At 42.9% G+C, this 23,207-nt stretch overlaps 1 protein-coding gene across 3 annotated transcripts in view; it reads left to right on the forward strand.

Moving 5' to 3' along the window:
- The window catches only part of PUSL1 (pseudouridine synthase like 1), a 114,740-nt gene that overhangs the window by 77,817 nt on the left and 13,716 nt on the right, over window positions 1–23,207 (forward strand). The window contains exons 4-7 of one of the 3 annotated variants that reach the window (XR_005743867.1): window positions 1,109–1,255; window positions 4,416–4,589; window positions 18,333–18,387; window positions 18,641–18,751. Coding sequence is in view for 2 of the 3 variants with exons in the window: in XM_040325852.1 (XP_040181786.1) it covers window positions 1,109–1,255; window positions 4,416–4,589; window positions 18,333–18,387 (376 nt within the window). In the remaining variant the exon portion in view is untranslated. The remainder of the gene's footprint in view (window positions 1–1,108; window positions 1,256–4,415; window positions 4,590–18,332; window positions 18,388–18,640; window positions 18,752–23,207) is intronic. The other 2 variants (XM_040325853.1, XM_040325852.1) reach the window with 2 other exon arrangements.

Consider the following 23,207-nt stretch of genomic DNA (forward strand, 5'->3'; position numbering starts at 1 on the left):
TTATTTGTAAAAGATTTTGAAAATCATTTAATAATTTTCCTTACACTTCATAGTTATGTGCCACTTTGTGTTGGTCTATCATGTAAAATCCCAATAAAATACATTTACGTTTCTGGTTGTAACATGACAAAATGTGGAAAATTTTGAGAGGTATGAATACTTTTTTTAAGGCACTTTAATACTAATAAATACTGTAATGTATGCTGTTACTTATTTTTTTACGTGCTGCTGTTTTTTTAATACAGTGTAAGACTTATGCTTGCAGCTCTTACCTGCCAGAAAATTTTGATTTAAATAAGAATAAAATCAGATTTTTTGATGAAAAAAAAAAAAAAAAAATCATAGATTTTTATCCACCCTGCATTCAACACATGGGGCCAGATCCAGAGAGAGAGTACGCCGGCGTATCTACTGATACGCCGGCGTACTTTCAAATTACCCGCGTCGTATCTTTAGTTTGAATCCTCAAACCAAGATAAGACGGCATCTGTGTTCGATCCGACAGGCGTACGGCTTTGTACGCCTTCGGATCGCAGATGCAATACTTCAGGGTCCGCTGTGTGGAGTTTGCGTCGTTTTCCGCATCGGGTATGCAAATGAGCTTTTTCCGACGATCCACGAACGTACGCGCGGCCGTCGCATTCTCTTACGTCGTCTTTTTCCGGCGTATAGTTAAAGTTGCTATTTTGCGGCGTATAGATAGACTTGCCACGTTAAAGTATGGCCGTCGTTCCCGCGTCGAAATTTGAATTTTTTTTTCTTGTATAAGTCGTCCGTGAATAGGGATGGTCGTAAGTCATGTCTAAGTTAAAAAAATGATGTTGTTGCGACGTCATTTCGTGCAAAGCAGGGTGGGAAATTTCGAAACGGAGCATGCGCAGTTCAATCAGCGCGGGGACGCGCTTTATTTAAATGAATCACGCCCCCTAATGGGCGATTTTAATCCCGCCGCCAGAAATACACTACGCCGCCATAACTTATGGCGCAAAATCTTCCTGGATTCGACTTAAAACCAGAAATAAAATAGGTTTTGGTGGAGTGACTATTTATACATGGGCCTATCTATTATTTAACAAGTTTCCTATTTTGTATGTTTTTTTGCACTCAGTGTTCTAAAGGCCATCCGTGTAAATAATGACTTCCATGCAAGATATGATGCACTATCCCGCACGTATGTGTACCGTCTAGTCACCGGATATGGGCACCAAAATTTACCAGTGTTCGAGAGGAATATGTGCTGGGCTGCAAGTGAGAGGTAAGACCAGCAATAGATTATCAGTATAGTTTTTAAAAACAATGAACACAGGTATCCCATAGAATCCAAAAATCCTTTTGGATATGTATGTAGCCTATTAAAATTTGGTTGCTTGTTATTTAAAGAAACACTGTCACTTGTATACTGTACAAAAGTTCGGCCTGTAAAATCCTTTGAAAAAAGAAGCTGCATACTTACTGTCCTGCAAGCAGTGAGCCAAATCTTTTTATATTCTTCCACAGTCCCTGGTGATGTTGCCACCTGACACTCTTGGTGTGTGTTTCTGATGGCATGTTCTGTGCTGGGCAAATGTGGTTTCTTTCACCGTCTGCTACATCAATGCTGTGCATTGTAGTGTTGTAGCAGCTGGCAAGACGTACCACAGTGCCCAGTGGGGGACACGCTATCAGACATGTAGACATGTCAGATAGCAGCAATGCCAGTGACTGTGGAAGAAAATGAAGATTTGCTTCGTTGGAGAGATAAGTATATAGCTTCCTCTACATGATGCTGCAGGATAGATTTTTTTTTTTTTTTGCTGAACTCCAGGAAACTTAAAAATTCTCTCTGCTCGATTGACTACTCATTTAGATGTAAAGAGGGAGCTGAAGATCGGGTAAGTAAAATGCTTTACGCTCCCCTTTTCCAAACTAGCAGTAAACCTTTGTGCAAGCACAACACCTCCTCATTTTGGATAGTAGTAAGGGAAGGTTATGACCATTGTCAGTGTTTTTTTTTTTTTTGCTGTCTTTGTCCCATTGGAGAGATATCCCTTCACTTCCTGTCCCATATTTAAAACTAGGAGTGAGAGCAACTTCCTCCAAAGTGAGCAAATTCATGGTTGTTACCGGAATTGGTGTCCCCATTGGAAGATATCCCCTCTATTCCTGTTCTGGTGACAGCCCAAAATTTGGGATTTTTCTTACACTTGAATTTTTATTGATCACAGTAAACAACACAAATAGAGAGGGTTAATTTCCCTAACAGGGGCACAGACAGCAATAAAAACCTGGCAGGTGTTCTAATCCCTCTCCACTCTATCCAACACACACACAATAAAACGTTTTGCTTTTAGTTATACTTTAGGCTTTGTGCATATTACCATTGCTATTGCAGGTGAATCCCAGGCACGAATGAAACCAGTCACTGAGCTACCACCAAATGGCACCATACAAGGTCATTGGGAGTGTAGTTCCTGGGGCATTTTCTGTTGCTTTTACTCTGTCTGATCGTTTTTTTGCCAGTCGTATCAAAATGTAACTCCAGGGCTTCAACATTTGCACATTGTGGCAGACATCAGTGCTGCAACAGGCATGATTTCCCTGGTTGCTTCATTGTTGCTACAGACATCTTCCCCAGTCTTTTTCCAGGTTCATGGTCCTCGGCCATCTTGCTTGGCTGTACATATCAATTAGTCATGTCATGGAATTAAACACTTTGACCCGGATTCACAAAGCACTTGCGCCGACGTATCTCGAGATTCGCCGCGTAAGTGCAAATATGCGCCGACGTATCTCCAAATATGCACCGTCGTATCTGTGCGCCTGACTCAGAAACTAAGATACTCCTGAAAATAGGCTTCATCCGACCGACGTAACTTGCCTACGCCGGCGTAGAGTGGGCGCATATTTACGCTGGTCGTATTTGGCGCTCCCATTGATTTTCTATTCACATATGCAAATGAGGGAGATATGCCGATTCACGAACGTCCGTCCGTCCGACGCAGTGCGCGTAAAGTCATACGTCCGGCGCAAAGTTATGCCCCATAAAGGAGGTGTAACTCAGCAGCATCCATGCAAAGGGAACACTAGCCGACGTATTTTACGTAGGACGTGAATATGACTAGGCGTAGGTTACATTCACGCCATAGGCAGTGATCCGGCGTATCTAAGGGAGTAGTTCCGACGTGATTGTGAGCATGCGCACTGGGATGCCTCCACGGGACGGCGCATGCGCCATTCGTTATACGTATCCGTCTGGCGCTCGGCCCATTATTTGCATGGGGTCACACCTCATTTGCATGGCTCACGCCCACTTCCAGCCAGTTTTGGCAGCACTGGCTTTGTGAATCCAGTGCTTGCCTCTCTGCGGTGCGTCGGCGTAGCGTAAAGGAGATGCGCTATGGCGGCATAAATATGCGCCGCTGTATGTGAATCCGGGCCTTAGTGTTAGAGGGGAAACACTTTTTTTTTTTATTATTTTAAACGTAAATGTATTTTGGATGGAGGATTTGCAATCATCCTTATTGAATCTGTTATACCCTTTTTTGACCACTAGATGGTGTTTTCTTATATATATATATATATATATATATATATATATATATATATATATATGTATTTATTTTTTACAATATTTTTGGTATTTATTCACCAGGATATAATTTGGCTTGTCATATGAATGTAGGACTTCTGTTTTATAGTTTTAACGTATATTTTCATTTATAGATCATAATGAGTCTTGGTCAGTTAGAAATGAGGCTTGGTTATACACATTTGTAACATTTCCTTTTATGATATGTAACATGTACTTATATTATAAAGTATCCTTGTATTGCTTCCTTTATGTAAAATCCCTGGTGTCCCTGCCTGTCCCTCTGCTTTCCTAATACAAACTAACTACACTAGATTGCACATGTGTGAAAATATGAATGGTCACTTTATGGTATTTCAATTTGTTTTTGTTATATGAAAAAAAGTAAATCATGCAATAAACTGAAAAGTGCATCATAAAACAAAACACCTTCAAGTACAAACTGACAGATGCCCACCCACAAGAATGGAGCATTGAGCATGCAAGGTTGTTGGGTGTGCGATCCATAGAACCAGGTGCCATAATGTTATAGGCTTATCTCTTTAACATAATACAGATTCTCAGAATGTACTCTGCTCATGCACTGAATGCGGTGTACTTAATGAAACTGACCGCAACCAGGTAAGGGGGATTTTTGGCAGAAGAGTGATACTAAATCTTTTACCGAAATATTACCTGCTCATATGTTTTTTCAAGTTCAGTTCTGCAGTAAAAGGGCTTTTTGGTATCTGTAACATTTTGGTTAGATTATCATATGGTACGTGACTGGTTTTGTAAATGCTAATAGGTGTACTTTTTCTCAGTCTCATTGGTTCATGTTCTTTATCAGTGTCACTTTTTTCCATAGTAGACTTGACATAGGGAAGATTCGTGAAGCTGCTCAGATTCTGCTTGGAACTCATGATTTCAGTGCCTTCAGATCCATAAACTCTGAGACTCCTTTCAAATCTCCTATCAAGACATTAGAGCAGGCAGATTTTACTGCTTCTTCAAGCCTACTTCCAATTCACAACCAGAACAGGTAAGTCAACTTATTGGTTCTTATGCCCAAAAAGTGACCTCCATTGATACCTCAAGTACAGAACTGCAAAAAGCAACTGTAATGTGGAAAGTATAGTATCCCACAGTAACAATAGGTGGAGGCTGCTGTATGGGTAAAGGTGCTTTATCCACGTGATCTCCACAAGTTTTTACCCCCTTCGTGACCAGGGCAATTTTTGCTCTGCAACACTGCAAATTTAGCCGGCAATTGCTAGGTGATACAACACTGTATGCAAATGAAATTCATATAATTTTTTTTTCACACAAATAGAGCTTTCTTTTGGTGGTATTTACTCACCACTGGGTTCTGTTTTTATTTTTTTGCTATATAAATGAAAAAATACCAACAATTACAAAAAAATAAGTTGCTTAGCCACTCATTTGTTCTCCAGTGCAAGGAGCATGCTGAAACCTGGGACTTCCATTCACTGCAAATACCCCCAAAACCACCAAGCCCATGACCAAGGTCTCTTGGCATTGAAAGAAGTTTTGACTTGCCCGTATATTCTATATCTTGGAGCAAAGTACAGGACACAGACAACTTATTCATACACTATGAGTTGCTCGTACCTTCAGGTGATTGGACACTATCAAGCTTTTGAGGGCATCTTCCCTATAAGCCAACTCCACTTCATGAGTCCTCTGTTTTATAGCAAGCAATGCAGAGTAATAAGGAGAGTTAAGCAGGGTGGCCCAAGTTATGTACTATACTCCAAGGTATTACATTTACAGGTTAGTCCATTCCTCTTATCTTAATCATACAGTACAGAACACAAGCAACTTATTCATACACCATGTGACGTCCCAAAACAATTAATATAAGAATGGGCAACAACTAACCAACGAACTGCGCCAAATTGCCCAATAACCAACATGGGTAAAAAAATACCCAGGTACGGAGAGGTGGTGCAAGAACCTTGCTACTGAAACCTGCACCCTTAGAAGGAAGGAGATGTACATTCCCCCTGCCCTCTCCAAAGTCCTCTTTCTCAACTAGATAGAGTTGTTTACTAAAAACTTTTGGGGGGTTAAAATCCTTTCCGGAGTCTGCCCATTCTGTCTGTTTGTGAACAAGAAGTTATTCGAAAGGCTTTGTAGGACTGTTTGCGGCCATAGGTACAGTTGTGCTCATAAGTTTACATACCCTGGCAGAATTTATGATTTCCTTGCCATTTTTAAGAGAATATGAATGATGACACAAAAACATTTCTTTCACTCATGGTTAGTGTTTGGCTGAAGCCATTTATTGTCTATCAACTGTGTTTACTCTTTTTAAATCATAATCAAATAAAAGGTCAATACGTTTCTGGACTCCTGACAGACCCTTGCATCTTTCATCCAGTTCTGTGCTAACATTTCTGAATTCTGAGTCATGGGGAAAGCAAAAGAATTGTCAAGGGATTTGTGGGAATAGGTAGTGGAACTGTATAAAACAGGAAAGGGATATAAAAAGATATCCAAGCAATTGAGAATGCCAATCAGCAGTGTTCAAACTCTAATCAAGAAGTAGAAAATGAGGGGTTCTGTTGAAACCAAACCACGGTCAGGTAGACCAAATTTCAGCCACAACTGGCAGGAAAATTGTTCTGGATGCAAGCTCCCTTTTAAATATGGTGACGGTATGGGGGAGGAGAAATCAACAGCTTTCTCCAACACTGCTTTTACGCCCTCTTAATTTCCCGCTGATTCTGCATCATCTAGGACCAGCATATCAGGGCCTAACTCCAGTTCAGAAATGGGAGTAATGAAAGAGGCGGGTGTTTTTTAAACTCTGGACAGAAATAGTTGCAAGAAAATTCTGCATTTGTCAAATGGGCCATTTGTTGCATGCCTGAGATAGTGTTGAGTGGGCCTTTGGCAGAGCGAATGTTTGTCTTGTGCTCAGAATTGGATCCCTTTTCGCCTGGTCTGCACCATAGGTAGAAGTGAGAGTACTCCCCTGTGGCGTATTCACGGAGTACAGTGTGGGAGATAGGGTAAGCATGTCCTGTAGGAGTACATGATAAACCAGGTGTAGACCATACTGCAATGAGTCTTTGTGGTGAATGGGTGAAAAGTGAGTACTTTTATAAGGGTGCTAGGCAGGAGTGGCATTAAAGAGAGCGATTAGCTGTGTGATGTGAAATCTGGTCATCAACCTAAGACAGAGCTCTGAGTGGTTTGGTTTTAGTGCCAAGTTTGAAAAGTTTGCACTGTAAGGTGAATACATTCCACACAAAGCCCCATTATAGACAGTGAATGTCAAAGATACATTCCCTGTTCACAATGCTGCACTGTATCTAAAGTCCAGGCTCTACCTATTATGGTGGGCATACCCCAAAATGAGTCTTCAGGTACTGGGTTCCATTGTGATGGACCATGGCCCTGGACCTGTGTAGCACCCTGCAGCACCCTGCGGCTAATCCAGTGTTTAACCAAGTGCCAAGGTGAGTGCCCAATGCAGGATCCAATGCCTGAAGCAACATGACCGGCTGTCCCCAGAGCATGGCATCCAGTAAGACGCCTAAGGTTTTACAGAGGTTGCACCGATCCGGATACACAACTTCTGTATACAGTAAGGTTGATTAAAAGAATCTTTAGAAAATAATAAAGTAGTGAAGCTCTGGTTTCACTTGAATATGACGGTTCATCACCTACAGACACTAGCAAAAATAAGGACTCAGAGAGTGAGGAGGGGGTTATACTGGAGGCACCCCAGGGGGAGCGTGCTTTCAAAGGTTTGCCAGTGTCCAGTCACCTGAAGGTATGAGACAACAACCCATGGTGTAGGTGTATGAATAAGCTGTCTATGTCCTGTTCTGTATGATTAAGACAGAGGGACGCCCCCAGTTCTCAAAGTGGGGGGACATTTTTGTTGGCATTTGCTACCACCTGGTGTGAAAGGATTTCAGAAGCATGTGTGATGAACAGGTAGTGGCAAAGGGTTACAAGTTGATATTTCAAGCACTACCTCCACCCTGCTTCAGTTTTTTTAACCTGCTAACATCCCTGCAGAGAGTAGCAGACCTCCATGCAGCCCTGCCACAACTATTGTTCCGTAAGGTTTCGGGGTCTCTACTCAAACCTGTTCACTGGGCCAAAGCAAATGGAGGCGTAGGGATGAGCTCCAGCGTGTTTGCATAGTACACGTGCAGAGCCCGCCAGGAAGTCTGCACGGCGCTGCGCTAATCACAGCCAGGGAAACATTTCCCGATCTCTGCAGCCGAGCATCGGGACAATGTCTCCCTGGCTGTGATTAGAGCAGCACCGTGCAGACTTCCTGGTGGGCTTGGCGCATGTACTATGCAAACACGCTGGAGCTCATCCCTATGGAGGAGGTAGCCACCCCATTCTGAATCCGAAGGCCTTCAATTTCTAACTTTTGACTGTAAAAATTCTGCCTGGAATCTATCTGGTCAGTCATTGCCTCCCCTCCAGACAGGGGACTTATTGACTTCAGTGGACGTCAAGGATGCCCACTTGCACAACCTAATTTTTACTATACATTAACGCAACATTTGATTTGCAAAGGGCTCACAACACTACCAGGTGATTGCTCTCTTTTTTGGCCTGTCCAAAGCACCTCAAGTCTGTTTCATTCAGTGGGACATCTCCATAGTGGGATACTTCGACAACTTGCTCCTGAGGAAACAGTCGGCTCCGACCTTGTCAGACAGGGTCCATGAAACTGTGGGTGGATTAGGTAGCATATCAGTCAAATTTATAGGCTTAGGAAAAAGGTATTTTCCTGTCAAGGCGTACTTTTCAAGGTCTATGGCTGCTTTTTAGACCTTTTAGCGCTTGCTTCTCAGATTTGCAAGGCTGCCATTTGGCTTTCTGGTTACAATTTTGACTAGGTCGATGTTCGGGCATCATCTGATGCCAGCATACATATGTAAGGTTCTTTTGGCAGCTTTTTGAACAGTGTTAAGCCTCGTACACACGGTCGGACATCAAACAAACTTTCCCTTGGATTTTTGTCCGAAGGGAGTTGTCCGGTCACACCCATAGCATACACACGCTCGGACATTTTCGGCAACAAACACGAACGTAGTGACGTTTCAACATACTGACGAGAGTTTAAAAGAGGACGTTCAATTCTCCGGCGTCACCCCTTTGGGCTCCTTCTGCTAATCAAGCGTTAGTAGAGGTTTCGTCTGTGTGCATTCACGATTTTCAGTTTCGTGCAATTTTGTTCGTTTCTGAACGTCCGTTCGTCAAGCAGACATGTTGTGCTAACTTGACCCACAAAAAAATATAGAAATATGTTTGATTCATATAACCAAAATACACTAATCCAAAGTAAAGACATTTGTTTTGACTCCGTCAGTATCACCAGCAAAGCAGGTTTTAGTATCATCACAATATAAAGAAGAAGAGAATGTGCGCTGCTTTTCTTGATTTCAGAACTTGCCGCGTCACGAATGTGCACTTTCAAATGCGAACGCTAGTTTTACCAGACAGAACGCTTCCGGCTGGTCTTTGCTTCTGAGCATGCGCGTTTGTACTTTGTACAAAAGTCCGATTGCTTGCTGTACACACGGTCGGACTAGGCACCATCGGACTCTTGTTGACGTAAAGTTTGTCCGTTTGCAGACCGAACTTTTTGTCCGATGAAACACAAAAAAATTGTCCGATGGAGCTTACACACGATCGGACTAATTTGAAAACTTGCTGTTTTTGAAGTTTGTTGGCAAAAAGTCTGACCATGTGTACGGGCCTTCACACTGTTTGGTGTGCTTATTAGCTTAATTTGTCGTTGTTCAGATTGCTTTTGTGTTGTCCAGATTGCTTTTGGACATCCCAATATTCTTTATATCGCCTGTAATAAACCTAATCCCTAATAAAAAATTGGAAAAGGATTTTTGGACGCACAAAAATTTTTTTTGGAGTTCATTAGTATTAGTACTATTACTCTTTTTCACATATCCAAGGCATGTTGGAAGTGGGAGTTTTTTTTGTGTCCAATTCTCCTGAAGGAGGCAGTATAACCTACTTGTCTCTGAATTTTTTTTGTTTTTTACTTTTGTGTAGAGTGAGGAGCCATTGTCATTAAGAAAGGAAATACCAAATTTTAGGGTTGTCCACAGAACAAGAGATGGAGGGAAATGTTCTAATAGGAGCATCTTTCCCTGGGACAAATGTCTAATAGGGGAGTTCTTCTAACTTCCTGTTGGGTCTCTGGGATGGGAAGTGAAGATACATTTCCCAACTGACACACAGACAACAGCAAAATAACCAGGCAGTAGTTTTAATCCTTTCTTACTCTATCCAAAACTAAAAATCGGTTTTCTAAAAATGCTCTTTTAATAATATTGGGTGTAAATTCCTCTGTAAGCACAAGAATGATTTGCAGAAGATCTGTTTTCCGGCAGAGCTGGTGCAGTTATTCATACCTCATATGCCTGCATGGATATCAGTGATGTGGTTACAAGCTGTGGTATTACGGTTCACCTTCAACATGACTGACAGAGATACATTGCAATTCTTAAGCGTAATCCACATTTTGATTGAAATGAAACACTCCTTTAAGACTGCCTCCATACTTTTGCGTAGTCCTTTTCCTCTTACACAGAAGTTGGCTGAAGTTTAGTTTGCAGAGTAGATTTGTTGTTTCTTGAGTCTAGTCATGAAGATGCTCAAAGCAGTTAATCCTACATTGCTGAGCTCAACGTGTTTTATTCATATTATTCGACCATATAATCTTAAAGCTGATACACCCTCTATGTCATTTCCTTTTTCCTCTGCAGATGGAATTATTTTTATTATAACATTATTCTAAAGTTTTTTTTTTTTTACACCAAAGTTTTTTTTTTAATTATGGTGGCTGTGGCCAAAATTACTCCTCTGTCATTTTCTATAACAGTAAATGTCCCCCAACACTGGGCACTACCTCTGTGCCACTACCACTTGAATAACCTGGAGACATTTGCTGTTGAAGATGTTTCCTCTTTGTAAAGGGCTGTACACACGGGCCGAATATCGGGCGGCATCGGCCGTTTCAATAGAAACCAGCTGACATTTGGCCCATCATTTATTGGATTAAAGTTCTCTCAATCATGGAGACATATGAGCATTACATTACAATAGGTAATCCAATTAAAGGGGTGTTTCAGTCATTTTTAATGTTTATTAAAAGTCAGCATCTATAAAAAGTGTAGCTGCTGGCTTTTAATAAACATACACTCACCTGCTCCACGTTCCAGCGACGCGCCGGCCGGGGCTCCGCTCCTCTCCCTCCTCTCCGGCCGGCGTCTTCATTCTAAGTGTGGGCACCCGGCCGTGACAGCTTTCGGCTTCACGGCCGGGCACCCACTGCGCATGCGCGAGCGGCGCTGCGCCATCCGATTGGACAGGTAATCGCCTGGGACCTGTCACGTGTCCCAGGCGATCGCCTACAGGGAGGGGCTGCCAAAAGGCGATATTACTTTTTTTTTTATTACTTTCCTTAGCAGCCCCTCGCGGAAGGAGGAAGTGGGACAGGAAGTCCCACTCCTCCTGAAGCCCCCACTCCCCCCCCAAAAAAAATTACATGCCAAATGTGGCATGTAAGGGGGCGAGGAGTGGATTAAGCGGAAGTTCCACTTTTGGGTGGAACTCCGCTTTAAGATTTCCTTTTTATTCCTGTTCTGGTACACTACTTTTATTTCTGGTGACGTTGGCGATCAGGACAATTGGAGTGCATGAATCTCCCTATAAAAACCTGACAAGGGTTGTAACCACTCTATCCAAATAAACAAAAAAAGTTTTGGCTTTAGTTAAATCTAAAATGTTGTAGCACGTGGCCATTGGGCTGTGGCACACCTGTATGCCTATGTGAACCATTTATGCAGCACTGGTTAAAATTTCTGTACGTATTGGATGGCCGTGCTCTTTTTTTCAGCTAGGAACAAGTTAAAATAAATTTCTAGGGCGGGACCCTTTTTTCCCATGAATGAAGTTGAACATCTGCAGCAAATAATCAACTTTCCCTCGGATTCTTTGTGCAAGCATCACCCTGCAGAGGACTCCACCCGTCATTGTAAAAACAGAAATTTTTCTAGACTCTATTATTGGTCGGTCAAATGTGTTGGATCTGAAGCCAAAACCATAACTTTCTGTAATTTTATCCACTGCTCAGCATATACATTCCCAGCTCACTGACCTCGTCTTACAATGCATTGCTCTGTTATCAGCCACGTTCAGACCGCTTTACAACTTGTCATGATTTAACATATCATAAACAGGCCGCCAGACGTCTACACCAAAATCCTTCATAGGAATGTTTATGCAACTTTGTGTTTTTGTAAATTAAAGTAAGCCTTGTGATCTAATCACACACCAGGGAATATCTGACAATGCAAAGAATTTGCTGAGATTTAGATAAATCTGTCAAATGTGCTGGTTCCTGTCTGCTTAAAGCAGAACTTCAGTCATTTTTTCATCTTTCCATCTATTAAATCTTCTGCCGTTGTTGTTTTAACTTTGGATAGTAAAATACCTTATACAGCCCACTTCCTGTTTCTTGTCTGGTGAAAAGCCTAGGCTTATGACATCACGCACAGCTCTCTCTCACTCTCGTGAGAGTTTGGCAGAAAGGGAGGTGGGATGAGTCCTACGAGGGCCAATAAGAGCTGCAGAGCCTGGAAGTGTGTGTCTGTGTAAATCCAGGAAGTGAACAGGCAGCAGCTTCAGCTGCCCACAGTTAAAATGGTTGCAGCCAGACTCGGTGGAGGGAGATTTCTGCAGCATTTTTGGCAAGTAAAGAATCACAGCAGTGGCGGCTGGTGGTCAAAATTTTTGGGGAGGCGCAAAGGAAAAAAAAATTGCAGTCTCACTGTGCCCAAACGCAGCCACTGTTACATGCCATCAAACGCAGCCACTGTTACATGCCATCAAACGCAGCCACTGTGCCATCAATTTGCACCACTGTGCCATGCCATCAAATGCAGCCACTGTGCCATCAATTCGCACCACTGTGCCATGCCATTAAACGCAAGTCACTGTGCCATGCCATCAAATGCAGTCACTGTGCCATCAATTCGCACCACTGTGCCATGCCATCAAAGGCAGTCACTGTGCCATCAATTTGCACCACTGTGCCATGCCATTAAACGCAGTCACTGTGCCATACATTGTCACCACTGTGCCATGCCATTAAACGCAGTCACTGTGCCATCCATTGTCACCACTGTGCCATGCCATTAAACGCAGCCACTGTGCCATCCATTGTCCCCACTGTGCCCTGTAAATTGCTTTCTTCCCCCCTCCGCCCGGCACTTACCTTTACTGGTTTTAGGCATCCACGTCCCACGATGTCTTCTCCCGCCCTCGATGACTGACAGGCGTCTCAGCCAATCAGGTTACAGGTAGCCAGAACCGGCCAACCTGATTGGCTGAGACGCCTGTCATCTTATTCAAGGGGTGTACAGTCTGTGCGCTCCGAGAATAAGCTTCCGGGACCCGAGGGCTGTATTGGGAAAGCCTATCAGAGCTGTTGGCTTTGATAGACATTTCCGTACAGCCAACCAGCTGGCGTTATTCAGATGGCCGGACATTGAGCGCCGACCATCTGAATAACAGCGGCAGCGGCGAAAATAACATAGATTCGTGCAATGCATGAATCTATGTTATTTGACTCAGTGGCGGTGAGAGCCAGAGGGGGCGGCGCTCCAGCGCCCTCTATGGACGAACCGCCACTGAATCACAGTATATATAAAATAATATGCAAAGTGGTTGGAGGGAAGCTTCAGAATGGCAAATTTGTTTTTATTACAAATTATATGAGCAGACTGCAGTTCCTCTTTAGAAAAAAATGCATTAAAACAAGAAACTATTGAAATCACAACATATACCTAGTTAACACGTTTACTTGCAGAGTTCAGATATCACACACGTTGTAACTAAAAGCCAATATTTCCACATATATTTGATGGCTTTATGACAACACCAATAATACACAAAGCAGGCAGACACGGTCAAGAGGTTGAGTTGTTATTCCAACCAAAAAATATCCAAGGTAATCAATTTTAGATTACTTGTTGGTACCAGATGTGGTGCTTACAGCATCAGAAACTGCTGATCTGTAATTGTCATGCTTCCTAGACTCCTAGGCAAATATGCCTTATAAATGAGGCAGGTCAGACGGCAATGTCCATACTTTTTAAAGATCACAGGAAGTGCATTGGCTCCTGCTGCTGTCAATCAAATCCAGCGGCACGGGAGCAAGGAGTGAGCCCACAGAGGTGCCCCCAGGGAAAGGGGCTTTTCGTGGGGGTACCTGATGAAGAGGAGGGGCCTAGAGCGCCGACGGGGCACCTCAGAAGAGGTGTGTCGGGGCTGCTCTGTGCAAAACGATTGCACAGAGAAGGTACGTATAGGCATGTTTGTTATTTTTATTTGAAAAAAACACAAGGATTTATAACCCCTTTTAAAGTGTTACTAAACCCAGTAATATAAAAATAGTTCATCTAACACCCCCCCCCCCCCCCCCCCATCACAGTGCCCACAGCTTATAAATCTTTTTACATTAAAATATTGCCAATGTATACTTTTTTGGCACAGTTTCTCCAGTGCTGCGAGTTCAGGTAGGAGGAGATTTCCCACTCCAGCCTGTATACATGTGTGATGCCAATATCATGTGACCTGTTTATCTCTGGCAACAAGTAGATATTCTCTCTAGCAAAAAAGACACAACTGAGCAATGTGCAGGTTGGTTACCCTGTCTGTGTTAGCTGGCTTTTCCCAGAGAGACAGTGCAGGAGGGAAGGATCTGTGCATACAGGATAAAACAACCTTTTTACACAATGCAGAGGATTAACCCCTTAAGTTCCACAGTGAGTATAACAAGCATGCTATTCTGCATATACATACAGATTTTACTGTTGTGGGTTTAGTAACACTTCTAGCTGGATTCAGAGACAGCGCCGCAACTTTAAGGCAGGGTAGTGTATCGTATTTACGCTACACCGCCTTAAGTCAGAGAGGCAAGTACTGTATTCACAAAGTACTTGCCTCCTAACTTACGGCGGCGTAGCGTAAATGGAGCCGGCGTAAGCGCGCCTAATTCAAATTAGGATGAGGGGGCGTGTTTTATGTCAATGGGGGGTGACCCGACGTGATTGACATTTTTTACGAACGGCGCATGCGCCGTCTGTGTACATATCACAGTGTGCGTAAATTAGGTCCAGCCCTATTCACGGACGACTTACGCAAACAACGTAAAATTTTCTAATTTTGTCGTGGGAACGATGGCCATACTTAACATTGACTAGTCCAGCTATTTCATGGAATAATTTTACGCCTGAAACGCCTAGTAATTTACATATTCTACGCCGAACTCAACAGAAGAGCCACCTAGGGGCCAGCCTAAATATTGCACCCTAAGATACGACTGCGTAGGCTGTCGTATCTTAGTTAGGTTTAAGTGTATCTCAGTTTGAGAATACACTTAAACTTATGACGGCGCAGATTCAGAGTTACGCCGGCGTATCTACTGATACGCCGGCGTAACTCTCTCTGAATCTGGCCATTAAAGTGTACACAGCTTGAATTATTTGGGATGCAGTAGGACAGGAACGAGCATGTGTTAATACTTTAGAAACGGAGTGATGCTATCTTGTCTTCAAGTACACTTTTAAGTACACAATGGGGCTTATTTACTATAGCTGGAGAGTGCAAAATCAGGCTCACTTCTGCATAGAAATCAATGAGCTTCTAACCTGAGCTTGTTCAATTATGCTTTGGTAATAAAATCTATGCTGAAGTGAGCCTGAATTTGCACTCCAGCTATAGTAAATAAACTCCATTGTGTACTTTAAAGGGGGGTATGCCTGTACTAGAAGCCCTAACTCTGGGTTCACACTTGTACGACAAACGCTCCAACATTGGGAGCTCATTTCGCATGACGTGTGAAAATCAATGTTTCCCTATGAGAGCCATGTTAACTGGTCCGAATTTGAAAATGCTCCCTGCACTACTTTGGTCCGACTTTGATTCTACCTCACACCCATTGAATATCATTGAAGTCGGATCGCGGAAAACTAAAACTACACATCAACCTGAACACACCATCCCCACCATGAAACATGGTGGTGGTAGCATGATGTTATTGGGATGCATTTCTTCAGCAGTGACAGGGAATCCGGTCAGAGTTGATAGAAAGATTGATGTAGCCAAATACAGAACACTCTTAGAAGAAAACCTGTTGGAGTCTGCAAAAGACTTGAGACTGGAGCAGAGGTTCACCTTCCAGCAGGACAACGACCCTAAACACACAGCCCGAGATACAATGGAATGGTTTAGAGCGAAGCATATTCATGTGTTACAATGGCCCAGTCAAAGTCCAGACCCACAGTAAATCCAATTGAGAATCTGTGGCAAGATTTGAAATGTACAATGTACTTTTTACTCATTCACATAGGGTGGGGGCCAGGATCTGGGGGCCCCCTTGTTAATGGGGGCTTCCAGATTGTGATAAGCCCCCGCCCACAGATCCCGAAAACCAATGGCCTAGGTGTCTTCCGGTCGTCTCCTCCCCCCTATGGTCCACACTTGTGACTCCTTGTAAGCCCGGTTTGGTGGGTTCCCGTCAAGCGGAACTGGGGTTTCTCTTGCTATGGGGGTCTTCGGATCATTTTTACTTCTCAGCAACCATCTCTGATTACATATTAATTCATTAACCCTTGAGTGGTAAATATAATTTCAACAATATTCTCTCAGCAGATGTTAAACATTTTTGTTAGAGGGATGTAACTTTAATAATAATTTTTCTAATTATATCTATCAGAGTACAATGCCCCTGAAGAAGACCGTGACAGTTTAGGTCGAAACGCGTCGGGGTACTCATATGGAAACAATTGAATCATGATGTAACGTGTATTGTATTGTTGTTGATTTTTGCCACTGTTATTTTTATTTTCATGTATAATCAGAGTGTACTATATGTATATTATCTACATTATTTTACAAATGCTCCAACCATGTTGTACATCTTATTGTAATTCAATGTTGAAACCAAGTAAAGATTTTAACTTCAATATCATCCAACCACTCTTATTTATTGAGAACATCATGCCGCTAAAAAACCCCACTGGGGGACCTTCCCATTTTTGTTTGTGCATTTTCGGGGTGCGCGGCACACGGACTCCACATATGCGTTTTTCCTTGTTTCGTTCAATTATGCTTTGGTAATAAAATCTATGCTGAAGTGAGCCTGAATTTGCACTCCAGCTATAGTAAATAAACTCCATTGTGTACTTTAAAGGGGGGTATGCCTGTACTAGAAGCCCTAACTCTGGGTTCACACTTGTACGACAAACGCTCCAACATTGGGAGCTCATTTCGCATGACGTGTGAAAATCAATGTTTCCCTATGAGAGCCATGTTAACTGGTCCGAATTTGAAAATGCTCCCTGCACTACATTGGTACGACTTTGATTCTACCTCACACCCATTGAATATCATTGAAGTCGGATCGCGGAAAACTAATACTACACATCAACCTGAACACACCATCCCCACCATGAAACATGGTGGTGGTAGCATGATGTTATTGGGATGCATTTCTTCAGCAGTGACAGGGAATCCGGTCAGAGTTGATAGAAAGATTGATGTAGCCAAATACAGAACACTCTTAGAAGAAAACCTGTTGGAGTCTGCAAAAGACTTGAGACTGGAGCAGAGGTTCACCTTCCAGCAGGACAATGACCCTAAACACCCAGCCAGAGCTACAATGGAATGGTTTAGAGCAGGGGTGGGCAATCTCGGCCCTCCAGCTGTGGTGAAACTGCAAATCCCATCATGCCTCTGCCTCTAGGAGTCATGCCTGTGATTGTCAGGGTCTTGCAATGTCTCATGGGACTTGTAGTTTCAAAACAGCTGGAGGGCCGAGTTTGCCCTCGCCTGGTTTAGAGCGAAGCATATTCATGTGTTACAATGGCCCAGTCAAAGTCCAGACCTACAGTAAATCCAATTGAGAATCTGTGGCAAGATTTGAAATGTACAATGTACTCCATACTCATTCACATAGGGTGGGGGCCAGGATCTGGGGGCCCCCTTGTTAATGGGGGCTTCCAGATTCTGATAAGCCCACGCCCACAGATCCCGAAAACCAATGGCCAGGGTTGTTAGGAAGAGGCCCTGTCCAACATGGGGACAAGGTGCTCTAGAGTGGAGGGGACCACCCACCCCCCCACGATGAGGGCATGTGGCCTGGTATGGTCCAGGAGGGGGTGTGGGCGGCGCTCGATCGTCCGTCCCCCCTTTCCTGACCTACCAGGCTGCATGCTCGGATAAGGGTCTGCTATCATCCTGGGGGGAAACCCCACGCCAATTTTCTTTTCATTTTGGCGGGGGTTCCCCTTCAAGATCCTCTGCACACAAGTTGCACCGCAAGTCGGATCATCATGATCCGACTTCTGGTGCGACTTCTGTTCAAACCAATTGGATCCCATAGGGAATAGAGGCAGAGAAAACCAGCTGAAAGCTAGCGTGGCTAAGCGTGCATTGATGCCAATGCAAAACGCTGATAAAATCGAATTTTTGACAGCATCAGTACTGGCTTTACATAATTTTTTTTCTAACGCACGAGGCCTTAATATCTATCTTTTTTTTTTTTTTTTTTCTTCTTCTTCTTTTTGTTCTGACTTGAGTGCTGGTGAGTTTTTGTAGCTGTGCATTTGTAATACAATCAGGAACCTATTAATATTTGGACTATTATTCTGCATAATTGTCTCTGACAACATTTTTTACTTTTACTTTTCAGCGATGTCCAGTTTTGGAATGTTACCTTCAAAAGTAATTCCTTTGCCTATAAACAGGTATAATTACCTTTTCAGTTTTGCATATGTACGATTTCTCATGAAACCAGGTTTATATCCTGTTATTTTAGCTTTTTTATAGAAATATGTTCAGCTATTTTTATGGGCATTAAATATGATTTATTTACTTGGTATAAGAAGGAAAGCCTGCCATTACTATGGCTTGGTTCTAAAAATAGAATGAACCTGTGTTTTGGCCATTGTAATAAAAGCAATATGCTATTGAACATCATGTGGTCTTGTTAACTTGCAGGAAACAGGCTTGACCACAGAGTTTCCATTCACTGGATGACTCTTCATTCTGCTCATGCCCCCTGAATGTTAGCAGCCACAGTGAAAGGGAGCCTGTCCCAATCGATTCCAGGTAGAGCAATAAAAAATCTATTATTTGAAATGCTTACCTGCATTGTATGTCCTTGTAAATAAAAATATTGTTTTATTCACTTTCAAAGTTCCTTTGAACTTGCTATAAAATGTGACTATTCCATAAAGAGTCAATTTCCCAATGTTACTACTCCTTCCTTGTATGTCATAGCTCTGTCCTCTCTTGGAAGTGTCTGAATACTGTCTGTGCTGGCCCATCTCCTCTGAGTACTTGATTGACAGCTCTGAGGAACTTTTGGATATCGACAGGAAGAAGGCATTTATAGATAACTAATATGCATAAAGTACATTAACTGCACATGCAATTTTATGGGATAATTGTTGAAATTAAGGGTTTAGCAACGGAGTCTCTTTAAAAAAATATCCAAATCATGTCATTAAACCTCCTATTTGCTCCTTTTACATCTTTAGACTTTACCATTGAAAGTGTTTTGTTATATCTGTTTGATAAGTGTAAAAAAGAAAGAGGAAGGAGTTTTGTAGTCACAACACACTTGGGGCTAATCATGTAAGCCTACGAATAGGTCAGCTCCACCCTCTGACCCCATAGGACAAACCCTTGTTCAAATAACAGGAGGGATTTCCCATACCACACTGTTTTTACCCTCACTCTGAAACAACTATCCTACTGTTCTAGAACACAAGAGATTAGGAGATGAAAGATTCCTTACCTTTCCTGTCTGGTTTAGATTTTGGATTTTGGTGGAGGACTCCTGGCCAGAGGTAAACCCTCTATTGTAGGAGTGGCTTGGTGCCTGGGTTTGTGAAAACTGCCGAAATGTGCATTTGACGGTCCTCTGCAAGTGGTAGTGTGGTCCCCCCCCCCCCCCCCCCGAGATGTGAGCTCTCCACTTCCTTATGCCTGGCGGGGTTCAGTTTTTTCAGTGAGCATTGGTTCCCTGCTCTACCCTGCAGTAAAATGGCTGCAGCAGAACTTCCCATTGCACTGATGTAACTTCCAGTGGGATGTAATATCTTTTTCATGGCAAGTAGACCAAGGGAAACGCCAGCCGGCTTATAAGGGATGCTCACCTCCTGGTGGGTTTGGTTTCCTCTTATTGCAGCGGCAAAACAGGCGATTGTCTGGGAAGAGGAGCCATCTCAACCTCATAAAATTAATAAAATATTTCTCTAATTTTAGGAAAGTGCTGCGTAACTTTCACATTATATGTTTGATTAGGAAATTGATGGAGGAAGAATATTCTAGACCAGACACAAAGATAGTCCTCCAGAATAGGATCTCAAAGATCTACCCTTTCCATTCTGAGGACTCGGACATTATCATTCAGCAAGACTTCAGAGGAAGCCATCCTTTGCGTAAAGGGCAGAAAATCGAGATTGATTCTGCTAGAGAGAAGAAAGAAATGTCAGCCCTTTCTTTCCACAGTTAGGTCAAGTGAACAGTTTGGAGACTCAAAAGATTACCAACCTGGAAGAGAGTATGTGTGGCAGTCCTAGTGAGTTTCCCAACCTACAAGCATGATTCAAAAGACCAAGCCTTCCCAGGGCTTTAAATCTGTGGACAGGTCCTTCTGAATGTCAGCCCACACATGTGGCACAAGTGGGAGAAAGAGTGCCTTTCTTCTTGAGTTCGGGCAGATCCACGACCCTTGGGTTGTCTCTGTAGTAGGAAGTGGGACCGGCTAGAGTGGGAGCACCATCCTCCAAGGAAATCGCCTTCCCTCTAAGGAAGTAGAGGCTTTCATTGGAGGCCTGCATTTGAGATCTGTTGGATGCGGGAGTGATAGTCCCGGTACCCAAAGACCACAGGGGTGAGTGAGTCTACTCTCCAATATTTTTGGTTCATCAAGCCAGCAAGATTTCAGATGAAATCCCTTATATCAGTGGTCCAGCTATTAGACTAGATGCTGTCCATAGACTTGTCAGATACATAACTTTATGTCCCTATTCATGTGGTTCAGGAAGCTCAGTGTCAGTTCATGTGTCTCCCCTTCTGCCTCAGTTTATCCCCCCAGATGTTCTCAAAACATCTTCTGGCAGTAGTCGCTCACCTCTGCTTGGAGAACTTAAGGATATTCCATTATCTGAACAATGTCCTGCTTCTAGCAGAATCCAAGAAAGTTTTGTTGACTCATGAAGCAAGAGCTTCAGAGATCTGGTTGGTGAATAAAATTCAACAAAAGCAGGTAGCCCCCTCTCAGAGGTTCGAATATCTATGCATAATGTTTAACACAGTGGAAGAGAAAGGTATTCCTTCTGCAGAGGAAGATATCCCTCTTAATCACAACTGTTCGAGCTCTAAAGACAACTCATTTGGTGGCAACAATACATTGTATTGGGGTCTTGGGGTTAATGAACTCAGCAGTCCCCACAGTAGCCTGAGCCCGATAGCTTCTGACACCTCCAACAAATGAAATGACCCGTGTTCAAAAATCTGCATACGCTTAGTTCTTAATACTGTGTATTGCCCCCTTTCAGCATAAATGAGCTCATTCAGTCTATTGTAATAGTTGCCTATGAGGCCCCAAATTCTTGCAGGGTGGTATACCTGCCCATTCATTTATCTTGGCCTCCAGGTCATGCAAAGTGTTTGGTTGTCTTGCATAAACCACGCTTTTGAACTCTCCCCAGAGTGATTATATTAAGGTCAGGAGACTGTAATGGCCACTCCAGAGCCTTTACCTTTTTCTGCTGTAACCACCACCATTTTGTCCTAGGGTAACAACGCTGCTGCTCCATAGATACCGTATGGTAAGTGAGCATTGCCACCCTGGGACAGGAAGTGTGTTAGTGGCAGAATCACAAGATAGAAATGAAGCGTAAAAAAATAAAACTGACGCAGACAGCACATCTATGGACTGTTGAACTAATATGCATTACAGTCTTGTTCTTGGGTTTTTTGTATACTTGAAAACATTACTGTATTAAAACAAAACCAACCCTCACCTCTATTACCCCCTTGCACTGTATAGTAAGCGGCTTCTAGTCCCTATACTCACTGCTCCTGTCTGTACTCCTTGCTGAAAATCTCACCACTTTTGTGTGTAGGACGCACATTCATACTTTCCTGCCCTCACGTAATGCAGCATTCTCTATCTGCACATAAAATAATTAGTGCTGTCACGTCAGGGAAGGGCAGCATGTGTAAAAGATTTCAAAAACAGACTTCCGGGTATGGTGGAGCATATGACATCCTCTCATGTGTTGGATCCAAGAGCCGATCACTAAGGCCCAATATAGCATCCAGACCTAGCTGGGCTGGAAGTTGTGGGCTGAGCCTGGAAGTAATCTTCGGTCATTGTATTCTTTGTGCAATGCTTTTCACACTGCATTCTAAATTACGTTAGCAGCACAGCCCTTTCCAGTCTGGAAACAATGGTATTGTCTCTGCACTTGCCCTGTTTCTGTGAACTCAATGAGTTGGCCAGTTGGATCAAGCACCAGGAGTTCCCTTGTTTTTATTGGTCACCAAGTTCTATTACCCAGCTTCCTCCAACTTTGCCATGGAAGGAGCTAACACGTGCGTGCTTCATGCTCTCTTTAACTGCTATACAGCATAAAGGAAGCATCTATTTTCAACAGTTTATGTAATAAGCTATGTGGAATTTTGACCTTTTAATCCATTCTAGCTGCCACTAGTCGCAGAGGCTCACCTGTTACAGCTGTCCAGGTTTTTTGAGTACATGGAGCCTTGCCTTTTCTCTTGAGCATGTATGTTGTGCCTGATTCTAGCCTTGGGTAGAATGCTTCCAGCACACTCTACTTACAGGTCGGGGGCTGCTTGTGCCTATGGATAGTGCCAACATCTGCAGCCTGGCGTTATGCTGTCTTTTACTGCTAGCAGACTGCAGAACTGTTCAGGGTTTTATTTTTTCACTTTTACACAAAATTGAAAGGAGGCATTTGTCTCATCTTGGGGCTCAAGTCCTTGAATATTTAGCTGCTGGGATCACTAGAGGTGCATATATGAGATCTTGGTTACGGCTCACTCTCTATCTTTCACCCTTTTTGGATACAAGGCCTCCTTCTTCTGAAATACTTTGACCCTTATTTTTATTTTTATATTTATTTTTATTTCTATTTTTATATTTTATTTTTATTGTTGTGTTTTTCAACATTTTTCACTTCACAACGTTATTGATTGGATTAAGTATTGATGAACTGCACCCCTACATGGTTGGATTTTGTTGTACCTGGACCTCTTCAGCACTGTGCCCTCGATTAAGGACTATTCAACAATATTGTTTACTGGTATATTAGTGTCACTCCCCTTTTTTGGACTTTCCCCACCCATTTTTTGTACTTGTATATGTATGTGGTTATATGCACACACACATTAATTTGTATAACACTTTACAGCGCAAATATTTCACTTGTTACAATTATCACTTTTTGTCTATCGAGGTAGACCTCTTTTTTATTTGCAGCAGTATCCCCACTTTTCACTTGTCCCCTCACTCTAGACAGCGCAGGAG

The sequence above is a fragment of the Rana temporaria genome, chromosome 10 (assembly GCF_905171775.1).
Source record: "Rana temporaria chromosome 10, aRanTem1.1, whole genome shotgun sequence".
Taxonomy (NCBI): domain Eukaryota; kingdom Metazoa; phylum Chordata; class Amphibia; order Anura; family Ranidae; genus Rana; species Rana temporaria.